The following is a 26,756-nucleotide window of genomic DNA, read 5'->3' as shown; positions in this document are numbered from 1 at the left end:
TTTATTTTTACACAACTAAATATTATAGGTCGAAACAGCGGATTAATAGGTCGAAACAGCGGCCATCTGTCTGCAGCTAAAATTAACATCGATATCAGTTTGTTCCACTTTTTCACTTGTTGTGCACTGTTTAATGCAAAACTATACTAAACCAGTTTTACAATGTTTTCCATTCCTATGCATAAGGCTTGCTGCCAGCACTCGCACGACCAAAGCGCCTTCTATGACGTCACCTAACAATAATCTCGCTTTCGCACGATTTCGTTCGCAGCGGGAAAAGTGCGACTTTGTTCAGGTGTATCTAGTCGTCGTATCAAGCTACTTTTTTCGCCAAAAATGTTTTAAAGTTATGAACATCTCTTAGTTTAATTATTAATGTGTTTTAATTTTCCGTGTCACATGCACTTTAAGTGAGGATTTAAAAAAAATAAAATATCGCATAGTTTTTACCCGCAGTAATAAGTTTATATAATCAACAAGCTTAGAGAGTATAATATGCGATTGGTCATTTTACGTAAGTTAGAAGAGATTTCGAAATCGAACTGGGTCATCATCAGTACTAGAATGTAAAATTATCAATACCAACTAACGTAAAATGATCAATAGCATGTTAGCTTTGGCTTTCTTATTGAAATTAATTAACTCCAAGTATTTTGCACCTCAGAGAGTTTAGATATACGAAATTTTTGCCACCTAATACAAGTTTTAAATACACATTTTGCCAGAACATGAAATGAGATATTTACTAAAATGTGTTGAGTTTTATTTCAGATAACAGACCACAAATAATTTAATAATTAAACCCACTTTAACCGTTGACCGCATTCCACAACTTTGTGGACACCAATTGGGGAAAGTACCCGAAGTTAGCTTTGGATAAAATGTGTTGTGATTTCTATGTTTTTTCTGTCGAACATGTGACGTCATTTTTGTTGTTTCACATGATAAAATTTTCTCCAAACTGAAAAAATCTCAGGGCTCAAATACAAGGACAAACATTTGCAAATTACTCGTTTTGGGGACTCTGTCTGTGATACTCGCCGACTTCCGATTTTTCGGATGTTTGTTATTAAGATTTTTCGTGACGTGTTATACCATATTAATAAATACCCAAGTTTATTTGTTCCACTCATGATAAGCTAACCTAAACATAGCATTCTGTTTGGCAATCAAACATTTTTGCCATACCGATAAAATACACGAATCGGTGTTAACAAACTGCCGGATCCAAATTATCCGGCCGGATTTAATTGATATCTATCCGGATCCGGCCGGGCCGGATAATTTGGAACTGGGAACATCATTAGTCGTTTTACTAATTCTTGACGTTTAATAATATATAACTGCTTGCAATTACTTACAATTGCTTGCAATTAACTTAAAACTTGGTAGGATGCTCGTCGCCTCCGACATCCCCCGGGACAGAGGTCAATCCTGTGCAAACTATTTACACTCGTCCGTTACGTACACATGCACGAGTGGTACATTGGTGGGAGAGGACGTACTCGTCTGCTTGAATAACGATAACTGGTATCCGCCCGATGCGCCCACGTTCAATGCTAGTGGTCAGTGAAAGTCTTTTCATTATTGGTTTGCTATTTATTACACGAATTGCTATGACGATAATTCGGATGGCAGTATTTATAGTTTTCATTTTTTGCCACAGTTTGTCCAAGGGTTCCACCTATCACCATTGGACAAGGATCATTTTCTCCCGATACTCCAACATACCACCCGGTTGGCGCTACAATCACTTACACTTGTGCATCTGGCTTCACCGTGTCCTCGTTTGATACGATAAAATGTCAAACAGGTGGAACATGGAACAGAGGAGCTCCTGTCTGCAACCAAGGTACCTAATTCAGGATTAATTATTCCACGAAATACACTTATCGGTTTACTTTGGCGCTAAACTTTTCAAGCCAGTGTTGAACACTTTTGGTCAATTTGTACGCAGATTGCGGAGCCCCACCGACTCCTTATGCAGGTGGAGGGGGTCAATTTATCATATTAACCTCCCTCGCCTCTCCGCCATATCCAAGTGGAACAGTTGCCCAATATACTTGTCAAACTGCTGGATTTATCATGGTACGACCATCACAGCTTACATGCCACTAAAACGGTCAATGGTATCCTGCCAATCCACCGACGTGCCAAAGCGGTGAGAAACTTAATTGTGGAAAAAAATGTTGCCATTGAGCACAGCACATATATTTTACGTGAATTATTTGTTACAGAATGTATCTACCTCCCTTTGCCAATAAACGGGGCCGCAAGTTTACCTGGAACCTCGTTTCTTTCTGGAACTTTAATCACATACACATGCAGTTCCAGTTATGGTTTGAGAGGCCCAGCAAACAACCTTTGCCAAGGAAATTTGAACTGGAGATCACCAGCCCCCAAGTGCAAACTACGTGGGTAGCAAAAATTAAAAATAAAACTTTCCGTCTGTCATTTTTTTTGTGTTTTTGTCGACGCTTTACCAAGCGGTCGTGCATTACTGGTAAAAAAAACTAAAAAAATATTTTAAGCATAACACAGTCTGTCCTGAGGTTCCTGGCGCAGCGACCGCTGAACCAACAGCTTTCCCAGTACAATCTGACTACGTCGAGGACGAGACGATCACTTACTCCTGCGTAAATGGACACCCAACAGGGCCTGTGGTCAACACTTGCACCAACGGTGAATGGACGATTGATGAACCAACCTGCGGCGACACAAGTAAATCATCACCCTATTTGTTTTCAAGATAGAAAGATGGTTGCGACCATAAATAAAAACTATTTCTTCCAAGATTGTCCCCCCTTGCCGTTAATTTCCGAGAATGGTAGCAACGATCCAACCGGTGTTGGTCATCTTGGTGGTGTGACTGTTACCTACTCTTGCAATATTGGATTTGTTCTGGTCGGTTCTAGCCACAACATTTGTGACCCAACATTTTTTCTTGGACCAGCAGCACAGCTCCAACTTGCGTGGTTGGTAAGTCAACAAACAATTTTATTGTGTAAATAATTTGGAATTGATGTTATTGGTTAACATAGTTTTGTGGCGACCACGATGTTCGCTTGCGAATAAAAAACATTCGCACAAATGCTCAGAAAAAGTTTAAGTTTTTGGTAGTTTTGTAAAGTTGCATGAAAGGCTTATTTTCTTCTTACAATTAAAATTTTGCTTGTTGAAGGCCACTTGTGACAATCAGTCGCAAAAGTGTGTTTAATTATTGATAAAATTCAAGAAAAAAATATTTTGCACAAAGACTCCAAAAAAGGGAATCTATGAAATAGATTTTCTTCGGTTGTCTTTCGAATGTTTAAACAACTAAAAAACTTTTCTCTTGTGACTTTTAATTTCAAAGAATGCGGTTCGCCACCGACTGTTGCAAATTCCACCGTAAGCGGGGTGTTTGGTGTTGGTCAAACCGCCACATATGCGTGTGACTCAGGGTACGTCCATCAGGGTGGAAGTCTTACCACAACATGTCAAGATATAGGCGGGGTTCCAACGTGGGACACAAGTAACTTGCCAACATGTACACGAGGTGAATTGTAATCAGATGTCTTTATCTTGTAATTTAATAATCTGTTCTTCTGGCATTTATAGAAAACGTAACTTTATTCACCGACGTTTCGCCTGTAAACAACAAGGCATCCTCAGGGTAATGATACAGGTACAGCACACAACTAACGCCAAAGAAACACGAAAAATGATAACGCTAACACCGCTTGTGAAATCACGTGATGTATAAAAAATGGGCGGGAAACAACAGTCACAATAAGTTGGGAAGTAACTTCCCAGTGCTTTACAATAACTAACTGTGACTGTTGTTTCCCGCCCACTTTTTTCATACATCACGTTGTTTCACAAGCGGTGTTAGCGTTATCCCCCTTTTTCGTGTTGGCACGTTTTTTGGCGTTAGTTGTGTGCTGCACCTATGTCATTACCCTGAGGAAGCCTTGTTGAACTAAATTACAATATGCGTGGCAGCAACAGGAACATTATATTTGTCTTTCCCTTTGATAAGAAGCAATTGTTTTTGTATTTTAATTGTATTTTGATCAAACCGGTAACCGAAAGCATTTTTTTGACCGCGCCGGAATTTAAACACGAATCCCAAGCAGTTTTCTACTTGACTCGAGCGTTTGACCGTTTTAAACAAGTGAAGTATGACAGGTTGCCCAGCGCCACCCGCCATTGCAAATGTCAGTGTTATGCCGGCGTTATCCTCATACGCTGTTGGAACCATGGTTACTTACAGTTGTCCGTCTGGCCAAAACACTGTCGGGTCGACAAGCAATCAATGCAAAGCCGACTTCACATGGATAGACGCCTCTCCCACCTGCTCAGCAACCGGTATATTAAATTAACCAAAATAATATTTCTACTGAAGAAAACACCCAACGACGCTTTTTTCGCAGAATGTCCTTCAACGCCGTCAATACCGAATGGTGCCGTTACCCCTTTAATCACCCTCACGCCAACTCAAACCGCTACTTTTTCATGCAATGCTGACTTTTCACTGCATGGGCCAGCGACAATTACTTGCATCGCCGGAACTCCCCCAACACTATCCGGACCAACACCAACATGCATTGCCTGTAAGTATATTGACAAACATGCTTGTGTGGTTGCTATAACACTGCATGCAAGTCTTTGCAAAATTTCAGACTGCCCAGCCCTGCCAGCGAACCCCGATAACGCTGCAGCATCCTCGCCTGTGTTAAACCCCATAGGTGCTACTGCGCCTTACACTCACGGCACATCTGCTACATATTCGTGTTTGGCCGGATATGTGCCTGTACATGAGGTGCAGTCATGTGTTCTTCCTGATAGCTCGTTCACCCCAACCCCCGGCCCTCAATGTCTCCTCGGTACGAATACGCCTTGTCTCCATAGTTACGTTCCTATTTATGAAAGGTTTTACGTGGGTTATATATATATGTGACAGAATGCACGGGTAACCCACCTTTTCAGTTCGGCACCGTTTATAACCCTGGGACAGGCCCATATAAAGAGGGCGACGTTGTCACTTATGAGTGCGCTCCTGGGCAAGTTGGACAACTTGTTGGACAAACAACGAACAGATGCGTCAGTGGAAACTGGATGTACTCCTTGGCCCAAGTTCCCGAGTGTTTGGATGGTAAATAACTAGTTAAGAAAAAAAGAATTAGGTTTTAGTGCATTTCATTTCGTCTGCGAAATTTAGAGTTACTTTTTTGAAAATTTGTACGCCAAAACTATTTGGAAAACAAAACTTAGAATTAAACACATGCCGCATCAAAACAGCAGTTAAGCTGCACTTAATGTCTGTTTATAAGCTGAATAAAATAACATGAGTGTAATAAAATAAAAATAAAAATACTGTACATTTCACATTAACAAACCTTTTTCTGTCTAAACAGTGTGTGTCCCTCCTCCACCAATTGTACCCAATACCTCATACCTGCCTTTACAACCAACGTACTCGATCACTGGAGTGGTTACGTACACATGCAACAGTGGGTATTCGAGTAGTACTTATCCCACGAACCCAACATCGACCTGCCAAGCTGACTTCACGTGGAGTGCTGTTGCACATTCTTGTCTGAAAGGTATATTGCAAATATCAGAAACCTTGCAATGAGTGGATCTCAAAACCAATGTGACTTCTTTAGATTGCGATGCACTTCCGTCAACATTGGGACTTGTTCCCACCATTAGTGCACCCATACCAAATTATCAGGAAGGCGATACAGTTACCTACATTTGTGTGCTTCCGAACCAAATTCCTGTTGGAGGAGAAACGATCAATTTGTGTTTGCCGAACGGTGATTGGATGTTTAACGAAGCGGAACTTGCCACTTGCCAATTAGGTGACCCAATATGAAGTTGTTCTGGCGTAAGCGGACTGTTATTACCAACTATTTTGCAGCTTGTCCAAACGTCCCTTTGGATGCCAACCAATTCGTCATTCCAACACAAGCGGTGTATAAGCTCTCAGAGGTGGTGACATACGGGTGTGTTCCAGGCCACCAACTTTCAGGACCAACAATGAACACTTGTAATGCGGAGTCAACATTTATCGATCCACCTGTTTGGTCTGGTTCAGCACCTACATGTCTACGAGGTACTCGTTATATAATGACTTGCGCAGAAAATAAAGTGCTTACCTATTTGTGGTATTGACTTAAGCGAAAAAAGTCATTGTTTGCTCGGGTTTAATCACGTACTGCATGTAAGTTATAACTACATGCGTTGCCGAATAAACTACAGGCGTTTTGCACGATTTCGCGTAACTTTGCTCAAATCATTTCAGGAATTCATTTCTCATCATTTTTTTGTCCACATTGATGACTTCCGCCCTCGCATTTTTTCTTTGCAGTTTGTTTGGCGCCAGTGACTCTGGCCAACGTTGAAGTCATGTTTCCGATGACAGAATATTTGGAAGGAACAGCTGTCATGTTTATTTGCAATCCTGTAATACTAACTTTGGCAGGAGCCTCTACTGCCACTTGTCTATCCACTGGAATCTGGGATTACGGTGGTCAGCAATATACTACATGTAAGGAAATGTTACAGATAAAATCTAATGGGAATGTGAACTATTCAACAACGGTATTTATTTTATACAGGTACTTAAAACCAAGTATCTAGTAATTATGCATCATTAACAGCTGTGTTTACATTCCCCCAACTGTTGATGATGAACATATTTCGGAATTGGCAGCTGCAACGTGTGTAAAAAGTCAACAATTAAATGTTATCTTTGTGTTGAAACAGTTTGAGAAAAAGAGTTTCACCAACGTAAAGTAAACATATATAACTTCGAAATAAATTATCCTGGTGTAAATCTTTTTATTGTTCAAGAATGTTGTGAAACTTATTTGTTTGCGTCCTGTTAAATAAGGTCAGCTTCGCATTGGTTGTTTACGCTTTCATGCGAGAGAATGAATCGTTTTTGTGCCGGGTTTTCCTTGTGACTCCATAAAATAATAAGCACAGATTCCGAAATGTGGAAACCCGCAATCACCGCAAGACATATCAGTAACGAATGCGCAATTTCCCTGCAGTGATTGCGGGTTACCACAATTTAGATTATTATTTTATTTCTTATTATTTTATTCCGGGCTATCGCAAGTCCAAGGGGCAAAGTATTTTTTATATCGGACCTGAGAAACTTTATGAGCTAAATTTATAACTTGTTGATGATTAGGACAACAGGACCATATAATACATTTAAAATCCAATCATTACACTAAACCCACAACGTATATTAATAGACAGCAGTATGCTGCGTTTAGGAAGTCTAAATGGTTAATAATTTCCTGTCCAGCAAAAAGCTGTAAAAAGCATATGTTGACCAACAAAACACCAAACTATGTAAAATCGGTGAAGGGTGAACGAAATATGTAAATGTGCTTGAAACTAACTAGTGGTTATTTAAGACATATTGATAATCGACTCTATGATTCAGTCAGAATTTTTTATGCTGTTTGTTTAAAATTGAAACATTGTAGAACTTATCGAATATGTTATATGCGCAAAAAAGCCATAATAATCAATGATAGATGGAGACAGGGTGTATACACGCACTGTTTCGACCTGTAAGGTCTCATCAGTGCAGTTGTTGATGTGGCACTGTTCTTTAGACGAAATATATTTTTGTCAATAAACACCCACCATCTGAGTTGTCCACAAATCGCATTGTAGAAATTAACACATAATAAACACTGAAGTTCATGATATGAGCCATGCAGAGAAAACTCCCAAGTTTCGGCCGAAAACGATGCAACTTACTACAAAGAGGACTTTTTTATCCGTCATTGTTTTAATGAGTATCATCAGTGGCAAGAGAAGATGAGGAGTCAAATATTTTCACACCGGACAACTAGGAATGTGTTGTCTGTTTACGGTGTTGGGCGTTGCCATAAAGATTGATGGTGAACTTATGAAGTTGCAGACGATATACTGCAAAAATCTAATCACAATATGTAAGTTGGGTAGAATGCAGATTGTGCCAAAAACAAATCAAAGCATGCTTAAATACTCGAAATCTTAGGTATTGTTGCGTCATAAAACAGCTTTTGAAGGTCATGGAGGCAGTCCCAACAGCCCCAGCATACTTGGTAACAGATGTACTTCATATTGGTCACAATTTCAAAAATCAGTTTTTAGTAATTGAACGTATTGGATAGCGTACTATTGTAGTGGAATTCAAAGAAACCAACAAAACCAATTCAACCACGAACGACCAAAAATAATTGCATGATTTCCTCAAACAGAACTTGATTTAAAATCAGACATAATATAAGAATGATAAGCTGGAAGAACGCCCAAGATCTTCCAATGACTATCGACAACCGTTTAAAACCGCTAACTAGTACACTTTGCAGTTGTTATGTAATGTCTGTAGGACGGACACCAGTTATAATAATTATGATATTCGCACTAGAACTGAAAGGTTTTATTACCGCCCTGTGGCACCACAAGGAGTCCGTGAAAAGGTTCCATGGGGTCCCTGAACGACCAGAACAACTTTTAAAATATATGAATATTTTTATGCATTTTCTGATTTTCGTTAAAATTATGTTTCCTGCGTTTTTCTTTTTCGCCTTTTTCACGCGTTACTCGGCGTGTTGGCATTTTACTTTAATTGTCCTGATGAAGGTCTATTGTATAACGGCCGAAACGTCGTCCAAACAAGTTTTCTTGCCTGATGAGCTTTAAATTATTGAGTATATTTCCTGCATTTTCAGATTTGATGTAAATTTCATGTTCAGAATATCCATGTTTTCCTGCTTACTTTATCAAATACGAATTATTAGTAGTATGGCACTTTGCAGCGACAAATTCACGGAAATTATCGCTGTTTGCATTTTAGATAAATATATTAGGTCTTCTATATATATTACGTCATCTAGATTTTATGAGAAAGCAAGGACAGGAAAATAGGTGGAAAGGGAACTTAGCGCTCTCAAACAATTTTGCACAACGAATAAGCTCTACATAAACTTGATACAAAGCTGAACTGTTGAATATGAAAATGTTGTAAGATTTAATAACTGTAACGGGAATCAGTGATTTTTGATAACTCAGAAGTTTAATCATTCCGCACTTTCAAACTGCCTGTGATCGCCACTGAATTTTATTACAGAAAGTTGAAAATAAGTGCGAACGCGAGGAAAGAAAGTGATTTTCTGTAATCATGGGGTGATTGCGCGCCGCTAACAAACAAGACTTACCGAACTTTAATCCCACCAAGCCAAGCACAAAAGCTACAAGGAAACTTTAAACTATACGAGTCGAAAATATTTGCGTTGTCGAAGTCGGTTTTTATTTACGTGACAACACTTAACTACACCCAACGTGGTAAAATTATAACAGAAAGTTTCAAAGTCGTCAACACACAATATTCTCGCCCCTTCTGCAGCTACTTTGTATCCTGTTCATTCATGCATATCTTTTATCTGGATTTATTTTAACACGTGCAGTTAATCATGCAGAACATAGTATGACGACACAGACAACCAACTTGCAGCGCGGCTAAAATCACGAACAGCGTGTCAGTAATCCACAAATAATTCACAAACCAATAAAAAAAATCTAAATTTTAATCGCGCACAAGTTAAGAATCAACAGGGTTACCGAAATAACCACAAATATTATGCAAGTTTTGCTGGATTTTTTGTATTGTAATGTGGGTAATTGGTTCACTGTTTTTTTGACGATAAGTCGGAGCGAGATCTTTAAAATCAAGCTCTCAGTGAGGATCGAACTTACGATCCCAGGGTTAACCAGGCCCTGACATCTACTTGAACACTGCCGTTATATTGTGGTCGAGACACACTGATGCTCAAGCGCACAACTTGCCAGGGGAATAATTTCATTTTGTCAAGGTTTACCACCTCACGGACAGGCAATAAGGGAAAAACCCTAACGCGTCAGGGGGTTACTTCAGTTCATTGGCGAGTTTACGTCGTATACGTCACATGTAAATGAGAATTAATGTTGCGAAATGAGGAGTTTACAAATTATATGCGTAACACACAGTAAATCCTGGTTATAATTACATCACGTGTTACGTTATTAAATTAGCGTAGTGTGGTGATATTCAGTTGAATCTATATCAAATGTTTCATCGGAAATAACTCAAGGAACTACAAGCTAGAATGGAAAGTTACAAGTAAACAAATCCTTGCGACTTTGATGTGATGAGATCCTTTCCTGCTTGTGTGAAGCCACATCTGCAAGCACACAACACCTCAATGTTGTGAACACATGCAGCCAATGACTCAGCACTTTTATCCGTCAAATCGTTGCCGGACAGATCAAGAAACTCCATCTAAATAACAAAATAACTTAAGCTTGGAGGTTAGGATCATGTTATGGTCGTAAATATCTAATTATGTTGTTGTAAAATGACCAGAGTGGATTTGTAATAACATAAACTAAAAAGTCAAAAATAAACACAGCAAGTTTCTTCCCATCAGATTATTACGTCAGTGATCTCATCGTTGTTTACAATATTTGGTTCAAATATTTGTCATGAAGAAAATCACAATGATTTTGGAAATAGTGGTCATTGTTCCAAAACAACTGACATTGTTTGCAAATAAGCAATGGTTTGTTAATATTTGAGTCAAACTTGTTATTTTGCTGTAATTCTTTCGCGTTATCGGTGTGACGTCGTCCTGCTTATACTTGGATAAGGAGTGGTTATGTCAGGCGATTTTAGTGTTCTGGTATATTTGTTACAGTTTCCTTGCGTGATATTTAACCTTATCGTTTTTATGTGGTTATGTCAGGTTCGTTTGTTTCATTGCAGTTTCCAGATGTTATTTTTTGTTTATTTTAAACGAATACAGCAGTGGTTACCACCGGGATGCCATTTGTAACTTTCAGGGGTGCCACGAGCTTTTCTTTGTACTCTAAAGCGTATTATTTGCTTAAGCGTAAAAAACACTGCGGAAGTTGTTATTGATGGCAACGTATTGTTAATTTCGCACCCTGTGTTTGCAGTCTAGGTTTCCGGGGTATCGTTGAAATGCCATAGCTTCAAAACCTAGGCATATTGCATCAAACTGTTGCTTCAAAAACTCACAGGTGTAATTTTGTCAGGCGAGGATATCTGACAGTTGTGAGTCGTGAAAGCAAACAGATTTCATGTGTGAGATTAGTGGCAACTCTCGTATGCAAAGTCGTGCCAAAAATATTAATTCCACATGTCGACTCGAAATGTTTCAAAGTGGAGCTCGATTCAGTGACAATTGGCAACATTTTCACAACCAAAGTTTGGACAAGTATTCGACGACCGAAACTTAAAGCAACAAACTTTGCTCACCAATCAACTTCGGGTAATTCTCTAAATATTATTGGTTCCTATCGTTTAAAATTTCACATTGCAATTTCGGATACCACCAGCCAGCTAATGGGAAAACTTAACAAAAAACTTTATTAAGAAACTGAAGTTAGCTTTGGACCCAATATTTTATGTAACAAGGGAGTTGTCTATAAAATATGTTCTGTTTGCTCGATGATTTGAATCAATGTTACGAAGCTGGAATACGGAACGGAATATGGACGCCAGGGTAACACTGGTAGTTCCAGTACGGAAGTCGACGTTACCAGGTAGGACATCTTGTAGACTGCATGTTAACGCCGTGTTTATAAGCGTTACGTTTTAACATAACACTGGAAATAGCGCACTGGGGTCAACTCAGCGTGGGATTTCACAAATGTCGATACGTCATCGCTGCGTCGTTTCAGAGAAGAGTAATCTTGCCCCACGCTGATTTTCCATATATTTGTCGCATTGTTAATCAGTGGGCATCAGAATTTACCCGAGAATACTCAATGACTCAGGATTGGGTAAAATTACCAGAGGTAATTACACGTTATTGTCGCATACTTGGTATTTTAAATGTTCTTTACTTTTGTGGGCAGCAAATAATTATGTAAAATTGTGAGTAAGATGTTGTCGTCCTCAGAGATACAACATTTATTGTTGGACGAAACCTTTGTGGATGACGAGCAGCTAACGAATTTGTTGGGGTCCAAAATATATAATGAAAAACTGTACAGATGTCGTTAAATATATTACTTTACTGGAGATGTAGAGGTTTTGTGACTGCGTAACAATTTTTATGACTAAAGTAACAGAAACGTTGAGGAATAGATAGGATCTAAAAAAACCCGACCAAATGTGGAGTTAAAGTGATCTTGTTGCTCCCTTAAAATGAAAAAAACAAGTAAAGAATTAAGAAGCAATCATCTCCGTATACGCATGAGAAAATACCACACTAACTACAGCAGCCATCAAGGCACGGTTGCTGATGGACACTTTTGACCTTTCTCGCCAGGCCTATAAATTTATTTTGGTCGTCCCAGCAACATGGACGAAAAGTGTGTTTGACGTTATTCATGGACCTTCTCACCCATTTATCCGCATCACCAAGCAGATATCACATTTGTTACAACAATTGCAAAAATGCCAAACAAGAAGATTCAAGCGCTGGGCTGGGAGCAGGGATGCCCCTTCGCTAAAGCACGGAACAAGTTGTCGCTGCCATTTGCCGAGAGCGCAAGGAATCGTGTAAGTAAACCGCGTTTTGGTGTGCGACAATCGTATCAGAATTTCAGTTAATTCTCTGTGTGTGTTTATGTGCCGTTACGTGTTAAAGCGAGACAATTTACAATCGTTCTTATTGTGTTCCAATCACGAAATTACGCTGTTCCTTATTATGAAATACGAGGGGAAGTGCTTTAAACTCTAGAACCTCTATAACGTGGCATAGACGCTTATGCTCAAAAGTCAGGTGGTGGTGATTTTCCCGAATATCGAGGATGGATTTGAACGGTTATTGTTAATGTATTATGCGACATCACCTGACGATACCGAATGCATTATCACATCGCTCATACGTCAAAAGTCGGTTGAAATGCTAGTCACCGGTGTTACGATGTGCTTTAGGCCAAAAGCGTTTTTTCTTCGGAGAAATATTTAGCTCCGATTGCTCTGGATTGCCAATATTATAAATGTTTCGGTTCTAGAGTGCTCACCGACTGTGTGACTGTTAAGGTTATGAATATCATCAAGCAATTATGTTTTCAGCTTGGTCCGAGATACCGGATTCGCCTGACTCCCAAATCTATTAATTTCGTATTTTCTTTACGCATTTTTCGATTTTTTTTTTGAATTCGGTTAATTTTTATTTGATTAAAATATTTTACTTGATTTTTTTTCGGGGGAGGAAAGGAATCGCTTAGAAACCGACATTGCAGCGTAGAACGGAAATCATTGTCCTCGCAGAATTTTCGTGCATTGTTTTTTGCTTTGGTGTGTGTCTGCTGTTTTGTAAGCTCGCCTATATCTGCGTGGAGAAAAAACATATATGGACTCCCCTGCCCGTGTCAGTCACCAAACGCTCCGCAAATAAATCATGCCGGTGTACTTACAAATCCCATATAAAACGATCCGCAAATAAATCATTCCCACGCAAATCAACTGAATATATTTCCTGCAGGCTAAAGCCGCGTGAGGCTTCTAGAAAAGCGCTAAACTCCTGAAAGTACGGTGTTCCAATATATTCCAGGTTGACTGGATAGATCGCTGTTCACAATATACAACGCAGGGGGTCGATGACGTAACGATGCGAGTTCGTTTCGTGAGTACACACCGCGAAACACGTACAAGCTTTATTATACAACTAACCATAAAAGTTTATCGACGGCAACTTGCATTGCATTCTTTAGCCGTCAGCTGGGGACGTCCGAAATCAAACACAGCGCATTTGATCGTGAACTGATGACAGTTTACCCAGCAATCAGATGTTTACAATACTTTATTGAAGGACGCAATTTTACTGCGTAAACAGACCATAAACCTCCTACTTTTAGTTCGGAAAAAAACACAGAGCCTTGGTTTGCACGTCAACAGCGACCTCGGCGATATCGGAGTTCACCACTGATGTGCAGCAAATCAACGGGAAAAAGTCGCCGATGCCCGTTAGCGTTCTACCATGTCTACTTTGCATTAGCTTTAATTCGACGTGTAACTTGGTAATCCACTTCCGGTCGTCCCAGCAACATGGACGAAAAGTGTGTTTGGCGTTATTCATGGACATTCTCGCCCATCTATCCGCATCACCAAGCAGCTTATTACCTGCAAGTTTGTTTGGCATGGATTGTGTAAGCAAGTGGGTCTATGGGTGAGGCAGTGACTCTTATGTGAGCGATCCAAAGTACAACAGCACATCAAAGCGCCGCGAAAGGAATATCAACGTCCGTCAAACAGTTTCAGTTATGTCTATATTGACATAGTTGGGCCATTACCACAATGTCAAGGCAAGATGTATTTACTCACGGTGGTAGACCGTTTTACTCGCAGGCAAGAGGAAATTCCCATGCAGGATTACGTGCGCCCGCGCTTTAAACTACCATTGGATATTTCCTGTGGCGACGTCTTTAAACGTTCTACAAACTGTGAGCACCGTAGCGTGACGAGGATCGAAACTTGATGAAACTAAGCAACGTTAGCCACCCTAGTTTCAAACACGGGTTATCGCGCAGGAATAAAAAACTAATAGACATACGCAAAGTCGATTTTCACTATTTGTTTTCTGCAGAGCTTGTGTGTAAAATTCTAGTCGCCTAATTAAAAAAAGTTTAAATGATGACTGTCAAAATCAGTCAATTCCGCAAACCTTGGCCACCCTTGTTTCAAACATGTGTTTTCGGACAAAATAAAAACTAAAAGACATTCGATTTCACTGCTCGTTTTCTACTTGACTCTAGTATTTGTTTGTAAAATTTCATTCCGCTTGATTAAAAATGACTCCTTACGATCCCCTTTAAGGTTTTGCAGCGAGCTGGCCAAAAAATTTAACCCTAATATGATGTTGGCAGATATACACAGACAACGCCTTGCACATACGCGTTTGCAGAGAAGCTGCCCAAGAAGAAAGGCTTTTATTTGACTCCACAGCTGATGACTGTTGCCAACGTTTCAATTATTGGCGTCTTTCCTCGTTTATCCATGCCTCAGTTTTCCGGCTCCATTTAAACTTGATATTGGCGGTCGCGACCAACACGTATCCATCAATCGGCTGAAGCCAGCGCACGTTGACTTGTCCGTGCCAGTTCAGGTAGCGCGCCCCAGGCCGCCGAGAAGACCTCGATTGTGATTAGATCAAAGGAATGGAACCAAAGGAAGTTCAGTCTTTGGTTGTTCCCATGTAAGTGTTATGGTTGGCGACAGTGATACTAACGATGCGTGACGATGAGGAGTTTCTGGGAATCAAGTTGGACCGAAACCCGGCGACCGAACAAATGTTACAAGTGGTTGTGCAAACAATTCTTCTCTATTCTTTAACATCTCTATCGATTTGATTGATTTAACACACCTTAATTTAATCACTGATTTTTCTCTGTTTATTTCATTGATTATTATTTATTTTATTTGGCTTTGTAAACGCATTTTTCCTCCTAATTTTACGAGTCTTTAATACAAAGAGAGCCGCTATTTTTCGTGAGGGTTCTAGCTTTGTTTTTAGTGGTGATTAGTTACTGCAGGTTAACCAAAACTAGAAGCTAGTTGGGGTTGGACACCAATTTATGTCGAAGTTCGGGTTCCGGTGTAGTACGTACAATGTACACTGAGTAGAGACCCTGATTTCTGGGGAAGAAGCAGATGAGCAGGAGGTGGGTGACGTGAAGAGGACGAGCGAACGGTTGCCATCCTTCCTTTATGCTGAGCAACCAGGCTTCACCATGAATGTGATTGTGTTGCCTTATTTTGGAGAACTATCTGACACCTTGATGCGTCCTCTTATAGATTTTCACATTCAAGTGTTTGAACGCCCGCCTGTTACACTACCTTCTTCGGACTACGCAGGAGATATGCCCGATGTGTGAGGTGTGGTGTACTAAACACACTGCGGCAACTACAACGTGGTCGATATTGGTGAAACTGACCGCGCATTACGAACACGACTGAAGAAACATTACAGTGACGTAATTAACTGACAGAAGTCTGCGTGAACAACGAGTTAGCAGTCTATAGCTGGTTTAGTGCATAGGATAGATCTAAAAATTGCATAACCTTCATAATGTCACTAAATGATAGTTGGGGTATATAGTGTGAAATACAACCGTTAAGCATTACATAGCGTTATGGCGACAGTCGGCATTTAAATAACTCAGCCTGTAACTTTCTTTCGTTTCGTGCGTTTGATTTTTGCTCGCGACACTCACAAAAGTTCGTGTGTGTTGGACGAATTCCGACTAAGATATGAAATCACTCACCGGATACTTCAACAGTTTAATCTTCTCGGATAGATGTTTGGCACCAACGCTTGTCAGGCCGCATATATGCAGATCCACTTGTTCAATGTTTTGGATGCAGTCGGCCACGTAAACCGCACCACGGTCTTCTATATTGTTGTTGGAGAGGTCGAGCATTTTCATCTGAATGAAATCATATCAATGTTAAACAAAGTGTGAATAACAACACAGATTAGTGATATCAAAAAACAATAAGTTGAAAACACGAATCTAACAAGTAATAATTATATTTAGTCAAGCGCGAATAATTCTTATCCCTATTTAAATAAATCCGATTGATTTAATGAATAGAAACTGGGACAGACGAAGTAATTGTGAGGTTTGTGTCAGATGATGGAGGTATACCGATTTCTGATAATAGGGAGTTTTGTTTGCCAACAATCGCCTTCTTGTTATCTGTGATAAAATAAAGGGCCATTGTTTTGTAGGCATCGCATTTAACGTGTCACAAACTGTGTGCATTTTACCCATGTGTTTTTCGCATTAACACGGGGATTACAGGATTCTCGTGAAGTCTAAACCTTTCCGACATTTACCAAGTTACAGCCAAAGCTTTGTTGCATCCGGTTAATCCTGCTTGGACTCGCATAGCCCAGCCGCTTTGGAGGTTTTGGTGCAATCATATGAACCTTGAATAAAAGCTGAACAATAATAATTCAGAAAGAATTGAGACGTAAACGAATTAGCTGAAGAACTAACAGCCACTGTCGGGCGATGCAGGTCGAAATCAACGAACTGAAATAGGACCAGGAGATTAACTGCCAAATTTAGTCAATTCCGCTGAATATTAGCCACCCTAGTTTCAAACATGTGTTATCGTGCAGTAATGAAAAACTAAAAGACATATACGCAAAGTCGATTTTCACTGCTCATGTTCTGCAGAGCTGGTGTGTAAAATTACAGTCGCTTAATTTAAAAATGTTCAAATGACTCGCGAATAACTGTCAAAATTGGTCAATTTCGCCTCGGCCACCCTAATTTCAAACATGCGTTTTCGCACAGGAACAAAAAAGTAAAGGACATACGCAAAGTCGATTTTCACTGCTCGTTTTCTACTTGACTCTAGCATTTGTTTGTAAAATTTCAAGTCGCTTGATTAAAAATGACTCCTTACGATCCTTTCAAGGTTTTGTAGCGAGCTGGCCAAAAAAATTAACCATAATATGATGTTGGCAGATATACACAGACAACGCCTTGCACATACGCGTTTGCAGAGAAGCTGCCCAAGAAGAAATGTTTTTATTTGACTCCACAGCTGATGACTGTTGCCAACGATTCAATTATTGGCGTCTTTCCTCGTTTATCCATGCCTCAGTTTTCCGGCTCCATTTAAACTTGATATTGGCGGACGCGACCAACACGTATCCATCAATCGGCTGAAGCCAGCGCACGTTGACTTGTCCGTGCCAGTTCAGGTAGCGCGCCCCAGGCCGTCGGGGAGACCTCGACGTCACGTACGCCCACCAGAACGTTACCTGGCGTGACGACTGCGCGCTACTGGAGGGGGTCCTGTGGCGACGTCATTGAACGTGCCTCAAACTGTGTGCACCGAAGCGTGCAGTGTGCCTATTTTCACACTTATTTTTTGTACCGCCGTTCGCATGCATTTTATCTGACTCTTTCTGAAATGCTCAAGATGAAAGCTAGGAATCGCTTTTGGCAATCCAAAGTATATTACATCACAAACAAGAACAACCAAACCCTTGCAAATTCTCATTGATTCAGTTTTATTGTTCAAATGGGATAGAATCCCGCCCGTTATTACGTTCACCATAACATTTACCCATGTCGCACCATCACGTTTCTGAGTATAAAATCACTCGTGAATACGTGGTTGTTCGCAAGAAAGGACACCGGCTCCATTTAAATTCACTTATGATTAACATTTTTATCCAACGGATGACGGTGATTGTATAGTCACCACAAAGTGGAAGTCTTTGCTTTGTCGTTTGGCCAGCAAAGTCGTCTGATAGTCACACCAGCGGCACTGATGAGACCTTTTTGGTCGAAACAGTGGCCATCTGTCTGCAGCTTATACACATCTTCATGTTGTAAGACGGTAAACACAAAATATTGTGTGTTGATTGATCGTAGAAAGAGGATGAGACAACAGACAAGCTACTGAGAAAATGGTGAAGGGAATTCAATGTTTGTGGAAGAAAATATAAAATACATTTTCACAAAAAATTGCTATTCGATCAAATTCAAGTGGATGCAACACGCTTGCGGCAGCGTTGCGCACAAATAAATGTACAACTACAACAAACCTATTTCAAAAGCTTCTACGTCATCTTAATTAAGCAGAAAACTGCACTAAAGTAGCGGCGACCAATAATCGTAAACCTTTTTCGCTGTAGCGAATTTGTTGTCACACAAGTTATCCTGGCCCAACTAAGTTTTGTTTCATTAGGAATGCGTCTTGTATTGAAGAAACAACATAGTTTCAAATATATTAAAACACCTACATTGCGTTGCCTCAAAGATCGGGGCAAGGAAACGTGTAAGTAAACCGCTTTCGGTGTGTGACAATCGTATTAGAGTTGCGGTTAATTCTCTCTGTGTGTTTATGTTCTGTTAAAAAAATACAGCAAGACAACTTACAATCGTTGTTATTGTGTTCCAGTCACGAAATTACGCTTGTCCGAGATGCCGGATTCGCCTGACTCCCAAATGTGTTAATTTCGTATATTCTTTACTCATTTTTCTCCCCGCCCGATTTTACCTTGGCACGCCGAAGGCGGTTAAATTCGGTTAATTTTTATTTGGTCAAAAATAGTTTGATTGGCTCTTTTGCACATATATGGTTTGTTGAGATTAATTAAAGCGTGGTACATAATTTTTAACTTTACCTTTTTCTATTATTTTCTATTAGCCAAATATTTTTGCCATAATGTCATGGCAAGATGTATTTACTCACGGTGGTAGACCGTTTTACTCGCAGGCAAGAGGAAATTATCATTCTGGATTACGTGCGCCCGCGCTTTCATCTACCATTGGATATCCTGTGTCGGTATTCTAGCCCACATGTCTACCTTGGCTATTGTTGGGAGTACGCTACCCCAAAATATGATTTGCAGACAACTTCAGCGGAGATGGTTTGTGACACAACATTGACGGTTCCTGGGCAATTCATTTCACCAATTGAAGAACCCACAACGTTTTTGCCTGCATTCCCAAGATCTCTTCAACAGCTGCTTCCGACGCCCATGTCGAGACACAACCAGGTTCGCGTAAGCGTTCCAAAATACATCAAGACGAGTGAATAGGTGTTTGTTCGTTGCGACACCCACCGACCCCCTTTAACGACTCCTTACGGTCCCTTCAAAGTTGCAGCGAGCGGCCAAGTCGTTTAAACTTGATATTGGCGGTCGCGACCAACACGTATCCATCAATCGGCTGAAGCCAGCGCACGTTGACTTGTCCGTGCCAGTTCAGGTAGCGCGCCCCAGGCCGTCGGGAAGACCTCGACGTCACGTACTCCCACCAGAACGTTACCAGGCGTGACGACTGCCCGCTACTGGAGGGGGTCCTGTGGCGACGTCATTGAACGTGCCACAAACTGTGAGCACCGAAGCGTGCAGTGTGCATTTTTTGAATCTATTTTTGTTAAACCGCTGTTCGCATGCACTTAAACTCTTTCAGTCTGATGTAAAGGATGCAACAATGTAGCAGATTAATTGATTTTAACAATTCAAGACAAGGTAATTTCGCACGATGTGAGAAGAAATCTTCGCTACCCCCTAAAATCACTTGGGTTCGTAAGGACTGAGAAAACCTAATTTGAGAACAATTTCAAAATATTACGAAATTCACACCAGTCACGGTTAGCGGCTGTGGGCGCGGTTTTCTAAACGTGGCAAGCGTCAAAGCATTCACACCAGCGGTTGACGACGGCGTGATTTTCTCGCTTGAAGCGGTTGACGACGGAGTTAAATCTGATTTCAACTTTTCCGTCAGCTGCGGTGATTGGAAACTTGTTTTCCTTCGACTTGTTATGATTAAGTTAAGATGGTTTTACCAGATTTTATTTATAAATTGAGTGTTTGGTGATAAGTTATCACAAAATATTTGATGTATTGTTATTAATCGCAATGGATTAAATTGCCTTGCGTTGATTAATTTTTACCTTTATTAAAATCGTTTGGTTTAAAAAATCTTCTAGATCAGTGCCACTAACATCGCCATTTTTCGGTTACAACAATAATAGCGAACTGAATAATACATATGTTCTAAGTAAACGCTCTGTACATGATTAATTTGTTGAATATTAAGTTAATCGATAATAACAACTTGTTTTGTCGCTTAATAAAACTTAATGAAGTTTCATACCAACGTTTTTACGACACAAAGACGCTCATGTTGTTTTAGATATTGAAATGATTTGTCGCGTTGGCGCCAATCGCACTGCAGGCGTGAATACGCGACTGTCATGCATCGCCATCTGCAACCGTCAACCGCGATGTGGGCGTAAAAGGAAGTTTTCACCAAACTCTTTAACAACGTGAAGCACTGACGAGGCGCGTGCAATTACCGACGCCGATTTGTTTACGCCTAAAAGACACACCTGTAATATGGCTTACATTAGTACTTCCGGGACCTCCCATTAAAACGAGGTAATGTACTTCACTCTAATACGGTAGTTACATAATCTTCGTTTGATTCGAAACATTCCAGCATTATTCAAGTTACGAGCAAACCTGATGTCCATGGAAACAACGAATTCACATCATGCATAAAGTACGGGCGTGAGTTGGATTTAAAACAATTGTGGGCAAAGAAAACTACAGGTGTGATCGCATGGACATCGAATCGTTTCAAATAAATGCGTAAGAATGTTCGACTAACGATCGGAAGAATTTACATCTGCAGAACTGCGGATTGTGTTCCGTCAAATTCGCATCAAGGAAGACAACACTTCCGTAGTGTTTCTGGATGTGTGGCATGTGCTGGATTGCGAATCTAGCTTTGGGTTTATCACCAAAACTTTGTTAAGGAGACAGCAAAATAGCGCTGTTTCCTTCATGGAACATATTATCACCCGGACACAATTACAAGTCCATTATTCTATGTGAAGCATGTCGTTTGCATCGCCTGAATGAAAGACAAGACAACTACCTACAAAGCCTGGATCAACTTCAGGACAAGTGTATCAAATCGGGCTTCTCGAAGAAGGTAATTAATGCAAATATTGCAGAGGCACGAACTTGGACACAGCGCTTGCGTGATGCCATCGAAAAGGGCAAATCTCGATGATTGCTTGGGGCACCGCCTTTCCTCAAATGCTCAAACTAACGCACAAAGAGAAAGAATTGAAAAGCCAAGCAAGAATTGTTTACAATCGATCGATGTCTTTAAGAAATATTTTGAACAATTACCGGCAACTGGCATTGCAAACAGACTGCAGCAGCCCCGCGGGGAGTTACGCTTGCAGACGGTGCCCAATGTGCGGACACCATGGCAATCATAAATCTATGGTTATTGAAACGACCAATTTAACGACAAAAAAAACAATACAAACTAACACAACACCTAACCTGTGCAAGTTATGGCATTTACGTTGCATCGTGCCAAATCTGTCATGAGCAGTACGCTGATCAGACTAAAAATAAATTCTCAAAACAATGGACGCAACATAGGTCAGATCGGAACATGACAACAGGCAAAACGAGGAGTACCGAAAAGACGGCCCTGCGCCACCATTATTTAGGTGCGCACCCCTCGTCAGGTCAACACCAGCACATTGACAGCTCTTTTTCAGTGACATTTGTGGAACAACCGATGGTCAACAGACTGGATGTTTGCGAAGCCAAATGGGAAAATCTCTAAGCAAGTCCAAAAAATGATCACTCCCAGAATTCGGGGAATAACATCTAGATGTTTATTGATGAGTCTTTCGGTTGCAACGTAATTCTGTTCATTGGTTTTATAATTGCTCTTATCACGTTCTGTGTTGTGTTTACGTCGTACGTTCGTGCTGGGGTGTTGTTGTGTTGCGTGTTCCCGTCATTCGCCCAATTCTATCTTAGCGCCACTGGAGTCACAACGCCTTCCATTGCTGTGTAGTGCATAGGGAAGGCAGTAGTACAGGACTTTTTGCTTTTTACTTTGATGTATTTATTCCATTATATTTATTATTTAATTTTGTTTCTTATTTTACCAATTCCCGTATAGCTCCCTGTGTTTCCTGGTAATTTCGTATTTGCAGAAACTGAGAATGCCCGTGCATTCGAAATCAATTGTTCAATATTGCTAACAAATCAGTTGACTTCAATTTGAAACATCTGATAACACTAACTTATTATCAAAATGAATTGGTGTCGCTGACAGAGTACAATGGCAACTAAAGGGGTAGATTCTGGAGAAATTAAAGAACCAGTCACGACCGGAAACATACATATTTACCAACTGGGTATTGTAACGAAAACAAAAACAAACATTAAAGCAGTTTGGTTTCTTAACTATTTTCGTTCTGTGCTTCAATAATTCCATTCATTTTCATTAGCGCCCCCCTTTCAATAATTGCAGCATGCTTCATTATTCCGACAAAAACATGCAGAAATTTATGAAACCTTGAACGACAAAAACAACTTAAAGTATATTACGCCAAAAACACGAACAACCAAACCCTTGCAAAATTTAATTGATTAATTTTTTTTGTTCAAGTACATTTCTTGCAACAACTGAGTTTAATCGACGTTATTATGAAAGAAAACAAACACATCCACACATTTCCGCCACCAAAAATAAATAGCATTTGACCCATTTGAGGGTAACGGTCCATTAGTTGGAAAACTCTTGCATTTGTGCCCAAATCCCTGGCAGTCAAGTATTGTATAATTTGTATTTATAATTTGTCACTCATGAAAAATTTTCATTTACGTTACGAAGTCTCACAACTGGACTAATATCCCACTGGTATAAAAATACATTAACAACATCTTACCGGTTTGCTTCTCCTTTGAATCACGAAGGTGAGATTCTCGAGGTCGGTCGGGAGGAGTGATGAGAAACTGAGGTCGATCTCATCAGGGAGTAAGGAGGACACGATTGAAGTTATCTCCTCATCGTTCGCTTCATGAGCCCAGCTGCAGAATCGAAGTATCGATTGCTTGGTCGGTTTCCCCATGTACGACGATGCGAGATTCTTCAGCAGCTTCTTCTTAGCTTTCTTGGTACATTTCAGAAAAATCAAATTAGTAGAGCTTGAATCCTGCATCGTGACAGAACGTTTTAATTGAAAATCAACTTAATTTTTCAAAATTACCTGAAATGTGACCCTGCTTTATTGGTTGTATTGTTTTGCGTCACTCGGCTCCTCTTATAAAACAAATAAACCTAACGTATAACACCTCTAGTACGCTGCCATTTTCGTGCATGTTTTTGCATTGCAATACAAACATAAATATTGTTGATTGGACAGACATGAAATCACTCACCGGGTTCTTCAACAGTTTAATCTTCTCGAATAGATGTTTGGCACCAACGCTTGTCAGGCCGCATTCACGCAGATCCACTTGTTCAATGTTTTGAATGCAGTCTGCTACGTAAACCGCGCCATGGTCTTCTATATTGTTGCCCGAGAGTTTGAGCATCTTCAGCTGCATGAAATAATATCCAAGTAAAACATGGTATGAATAACAACCATACAAATGGGTGGTATTGAAACTACAGTTTAGCAACGCGAAACAAAATAATAATAATTATTTAACTTTGACATAAATATTTTTTTACCGATATAAATAACTGTCTCGTTACGCTGAAAACTTAATGGTTGATGTTTGTATATTCCGATTTCTGACCATCTAAGTTTATCGACGGCAACTGGCAGCCTCTTGCGTTCTTCAGCCTTCAGCTGAGGAAGCCCGAAATCAAGTACAGCGCATTTGATCGTGAACTGTTGGTACTTCACTCAGCTATTTGATGTTTACAATACTTTATTGATGGTCGAAATTTTACTGCGTACACAAACCATAAACCTCTCACTTTTGGTTTGGAAAAAATCACAGAGCCTTGGTATGCACGCTAACAGCGACATCTTTCGGCGATATTGGAGTTCACCACTGATGTGCAGCAAATCAACAGGAAAAGTAACAAAGCAGCCGATGCCCTTTAGAATGCTACCATGTCTACTTTGCAAACGCCAACCTTGGATTTCGAGTTTGAAGCTTTGTCAACAGTGCAACCAACCTACGAGGTACAGACGCATCGTACAGCTTTGGGCTTCATCTTCAGGACGTTACCATTCCAGGTGTTAAGCTTTTATGCGAGGTGTCACTCGGTAATCCACTGTCGGTCGTCCCAGAAGCATGGATGTGTTTGAGGTTATTCATGGACATTCTCACCCGTCTATCCGCATCACGAAGCAGCTTATTACCTCCAAATTTGATAGGCTTGGATTGCGTAAGCAAGTGGGTCGATGAGTGTGGCAGTGTCTCTTATGTCAGCGAGTCAAAGTACAACAGCACGTCAAGGCGCCGTTAAAGGAATATCCACGTCCGTCAAACCGTTTCATTTATGTCAACATTTACATAGTTGGGCCATTACAACAATGTCAAGGCAAGATGTATTTACTCATGGTGGTAGACCGTTTTACTCGCTGGCCAGAGGCAATTCCCATGCAGGATTACGCGCTATCATCTACCATTGGATATCCCGTTTCCGTATTACAGCCCACATGCCTACCTTGGGTGTTGTTGCGAATACGAATTACCTCAAAATTTGATTTGCAGACAACTTCAGCGGAGATGGTTTATGGCTCAACATTGGCTGTTTCTGAGCAATTCATTTCACCAAATGAACCCACATCACGTTTGCTTGCACTCCGAAGATCTCAGCTGCTTCCGACGCCCATGTCGAGACATAACAAGGTATGCGTAAGCGTTCCAAAATGCGTCACGACGAGACACCCATTGACCTCTTTGGCGACCTCACTGAACGTACCACAAACTGTGTGCACCGAAGCGTGCAGTGTGCTTTTTTCGTATCTATTTTTGCTAAACCGCTGTTTGCCTGAATTCAAACTCTTTCAGAGGCGCTCGAAAGTAAAGCTGTAACCGCATTAGTCTGATAAAAAGTCAAAGGATGCAATTAAAAATTTACCTGAATTTATGCTACCAAAACAAGACAAGGTAATTTCGCACGATGTAAGAAGAAATCTTCGCTACCCCCTAAAATCACTTGGGTTCGTTAGGACTGAGAAAACCTAATTTGAGAAAACTTGTCCGACCAAGAATCGACGGGGTTTCCTCCCTTCAATTTGCTGAATACAAGATCTGTGCACCAACAGCTGAACAGATTTGTACTGAACATGACGTATGTGAAAATACCAACGTCACTAACTATAGTAAGCTACTTCAACAAGACTCGGTTTGTGTTACACGATAAAACATAATGACTTTGCTCGGGATGTCAATGGGAATGAGCGGACGTATCATCTGAACATGTTGGATGAGTTCGCGTGAAACCTACGATAAAACTTAATAAATTTGCTCGGGCTGTCAATGGAGATGATCGGACGTATCATGTGAACATGTTGGATGGGTTCGCGTGAAACCTGCGATAAAACCTAATGAGTTTGCTCGGGATGTCAATGGAAATGAACGGACGTATCATGTGAACATGTCGGATGAGTTCGCGTGAAACCTGCGCTAAAACTTAATGACTTTGCTCGGGAAGTGAATGGGAATGAGCGGACGTATCATATGAAGATGTTGGATGGGTTCGCGTGAAACCTGCGATAAAACTTAATGAGTTTGCTCGGGATGTCAATGGGAATGAGCGGACGTATCATGTGAACATGTCGTATGAGTTGAACCTAACGCACAACGCCTCTAGTACGCTGACATTTTCGTGCAAGTTGGACGCATTCATTGCAATACAAACATAAATATTGTTCCTTTGGACAGACATGAAATCACTCACTTGTTTCTTCAACATTTTAATCTTCTCGTATAGATGTTTGGCACCAACGCTTGTCAGACCGCATTCACGCAGATCCACTTGTTCAATGTTTTGGATGCAGTCGGCCACGTAAACCGCGCCATGGTCTTCTATATTGTTGCCCGAGAGGTAGAGCTGTTTCAACTGAATGAAATAATATCCAAGTAAAACATGGTTTGAATAACAATAACACAATGAATCAAACAAATAATGGCATAGCCTATAAGGATGTCGTTCCGTATTGTTTAGAGTTTGCTTCATACAAATATAATTGCGTGTTTTGGTTGATATACAAAGTTTAAACAAGCCTAAGTTTCATTCAGTAAAGTGATAACGTTCACCACGTGCACTTATCACCCGCTCTAAATCACGTGAACTTATTACTGTATTTAAAATTTTAATCAAAAATTTTAATCAATTTGAATAAAATTCTATTTTAATGATGTTTAAACCTTTCCAACAGAGGTTAGCACAACTTATTTTTTGGGACTACATCGCGA

General features: G+C 40.3%; 1 protein-coding gene and 1 pseudogene across 2 annotated transcripts in view; both read right to left on the bottom strand.

Annotated features, from left to right (window-relative positions):
* LOC145906433 (uncharacterized) overlaps positions 1-26,756 on the bottom strand; it is a 266,709-nt pseudogene that overhangs the window by 57,255 nt on the left and 182,698 nt on the right.
* The window catches only part of LOC145906584 (protein NLRC5-like), a 39,834-nt gene continuing 36,575 nt past the window's right edge, over positions 23,498-26,756 (bottom strand). Inside the window, exons 9-10 of one of the 2 annotated variants that reach the window (XM_082994025.1) lie at positions 26,239-26,400; positions 23,498-23,915 (exon numbers count right to left, since the gene is read on the bottom strand). In XM_082994025.1, the coding sequence (XP_082850151.1) occupies positions 23,622-23,915; positions 26,239-26,400 (456 nt within the window). In that variant the 3' untranslated portion in view covers positions 23,498-23,621. Of the gene's footprint in view, positions 23,916-25,937; positions 26,049-26,238; positions 26,401-26,756 lie in introns of those variants that run through there. The other variant, XM_082994026.1, reaches the window with a different exon arrangement.

This window comes from Ascidia mentula, chromosome 6 (assembly GCF_947561715.1).
Source record: "Ascidia mentula chromosome 6, kaAscMent1.1, whole genome shotgun sequence".
Taxonomy (NCBI): Eukaryota; Metazoa; Chordata; class Ascidiacea; order Phlebobranchia; family Ascidiidae; genus Ascidia; species Ascidia mentula.
The sequence above is the reverse complement of the archived record's forward strand: the minus strand, read 5'-3'. Positions and strand labels throughout refer to the sequence as shown.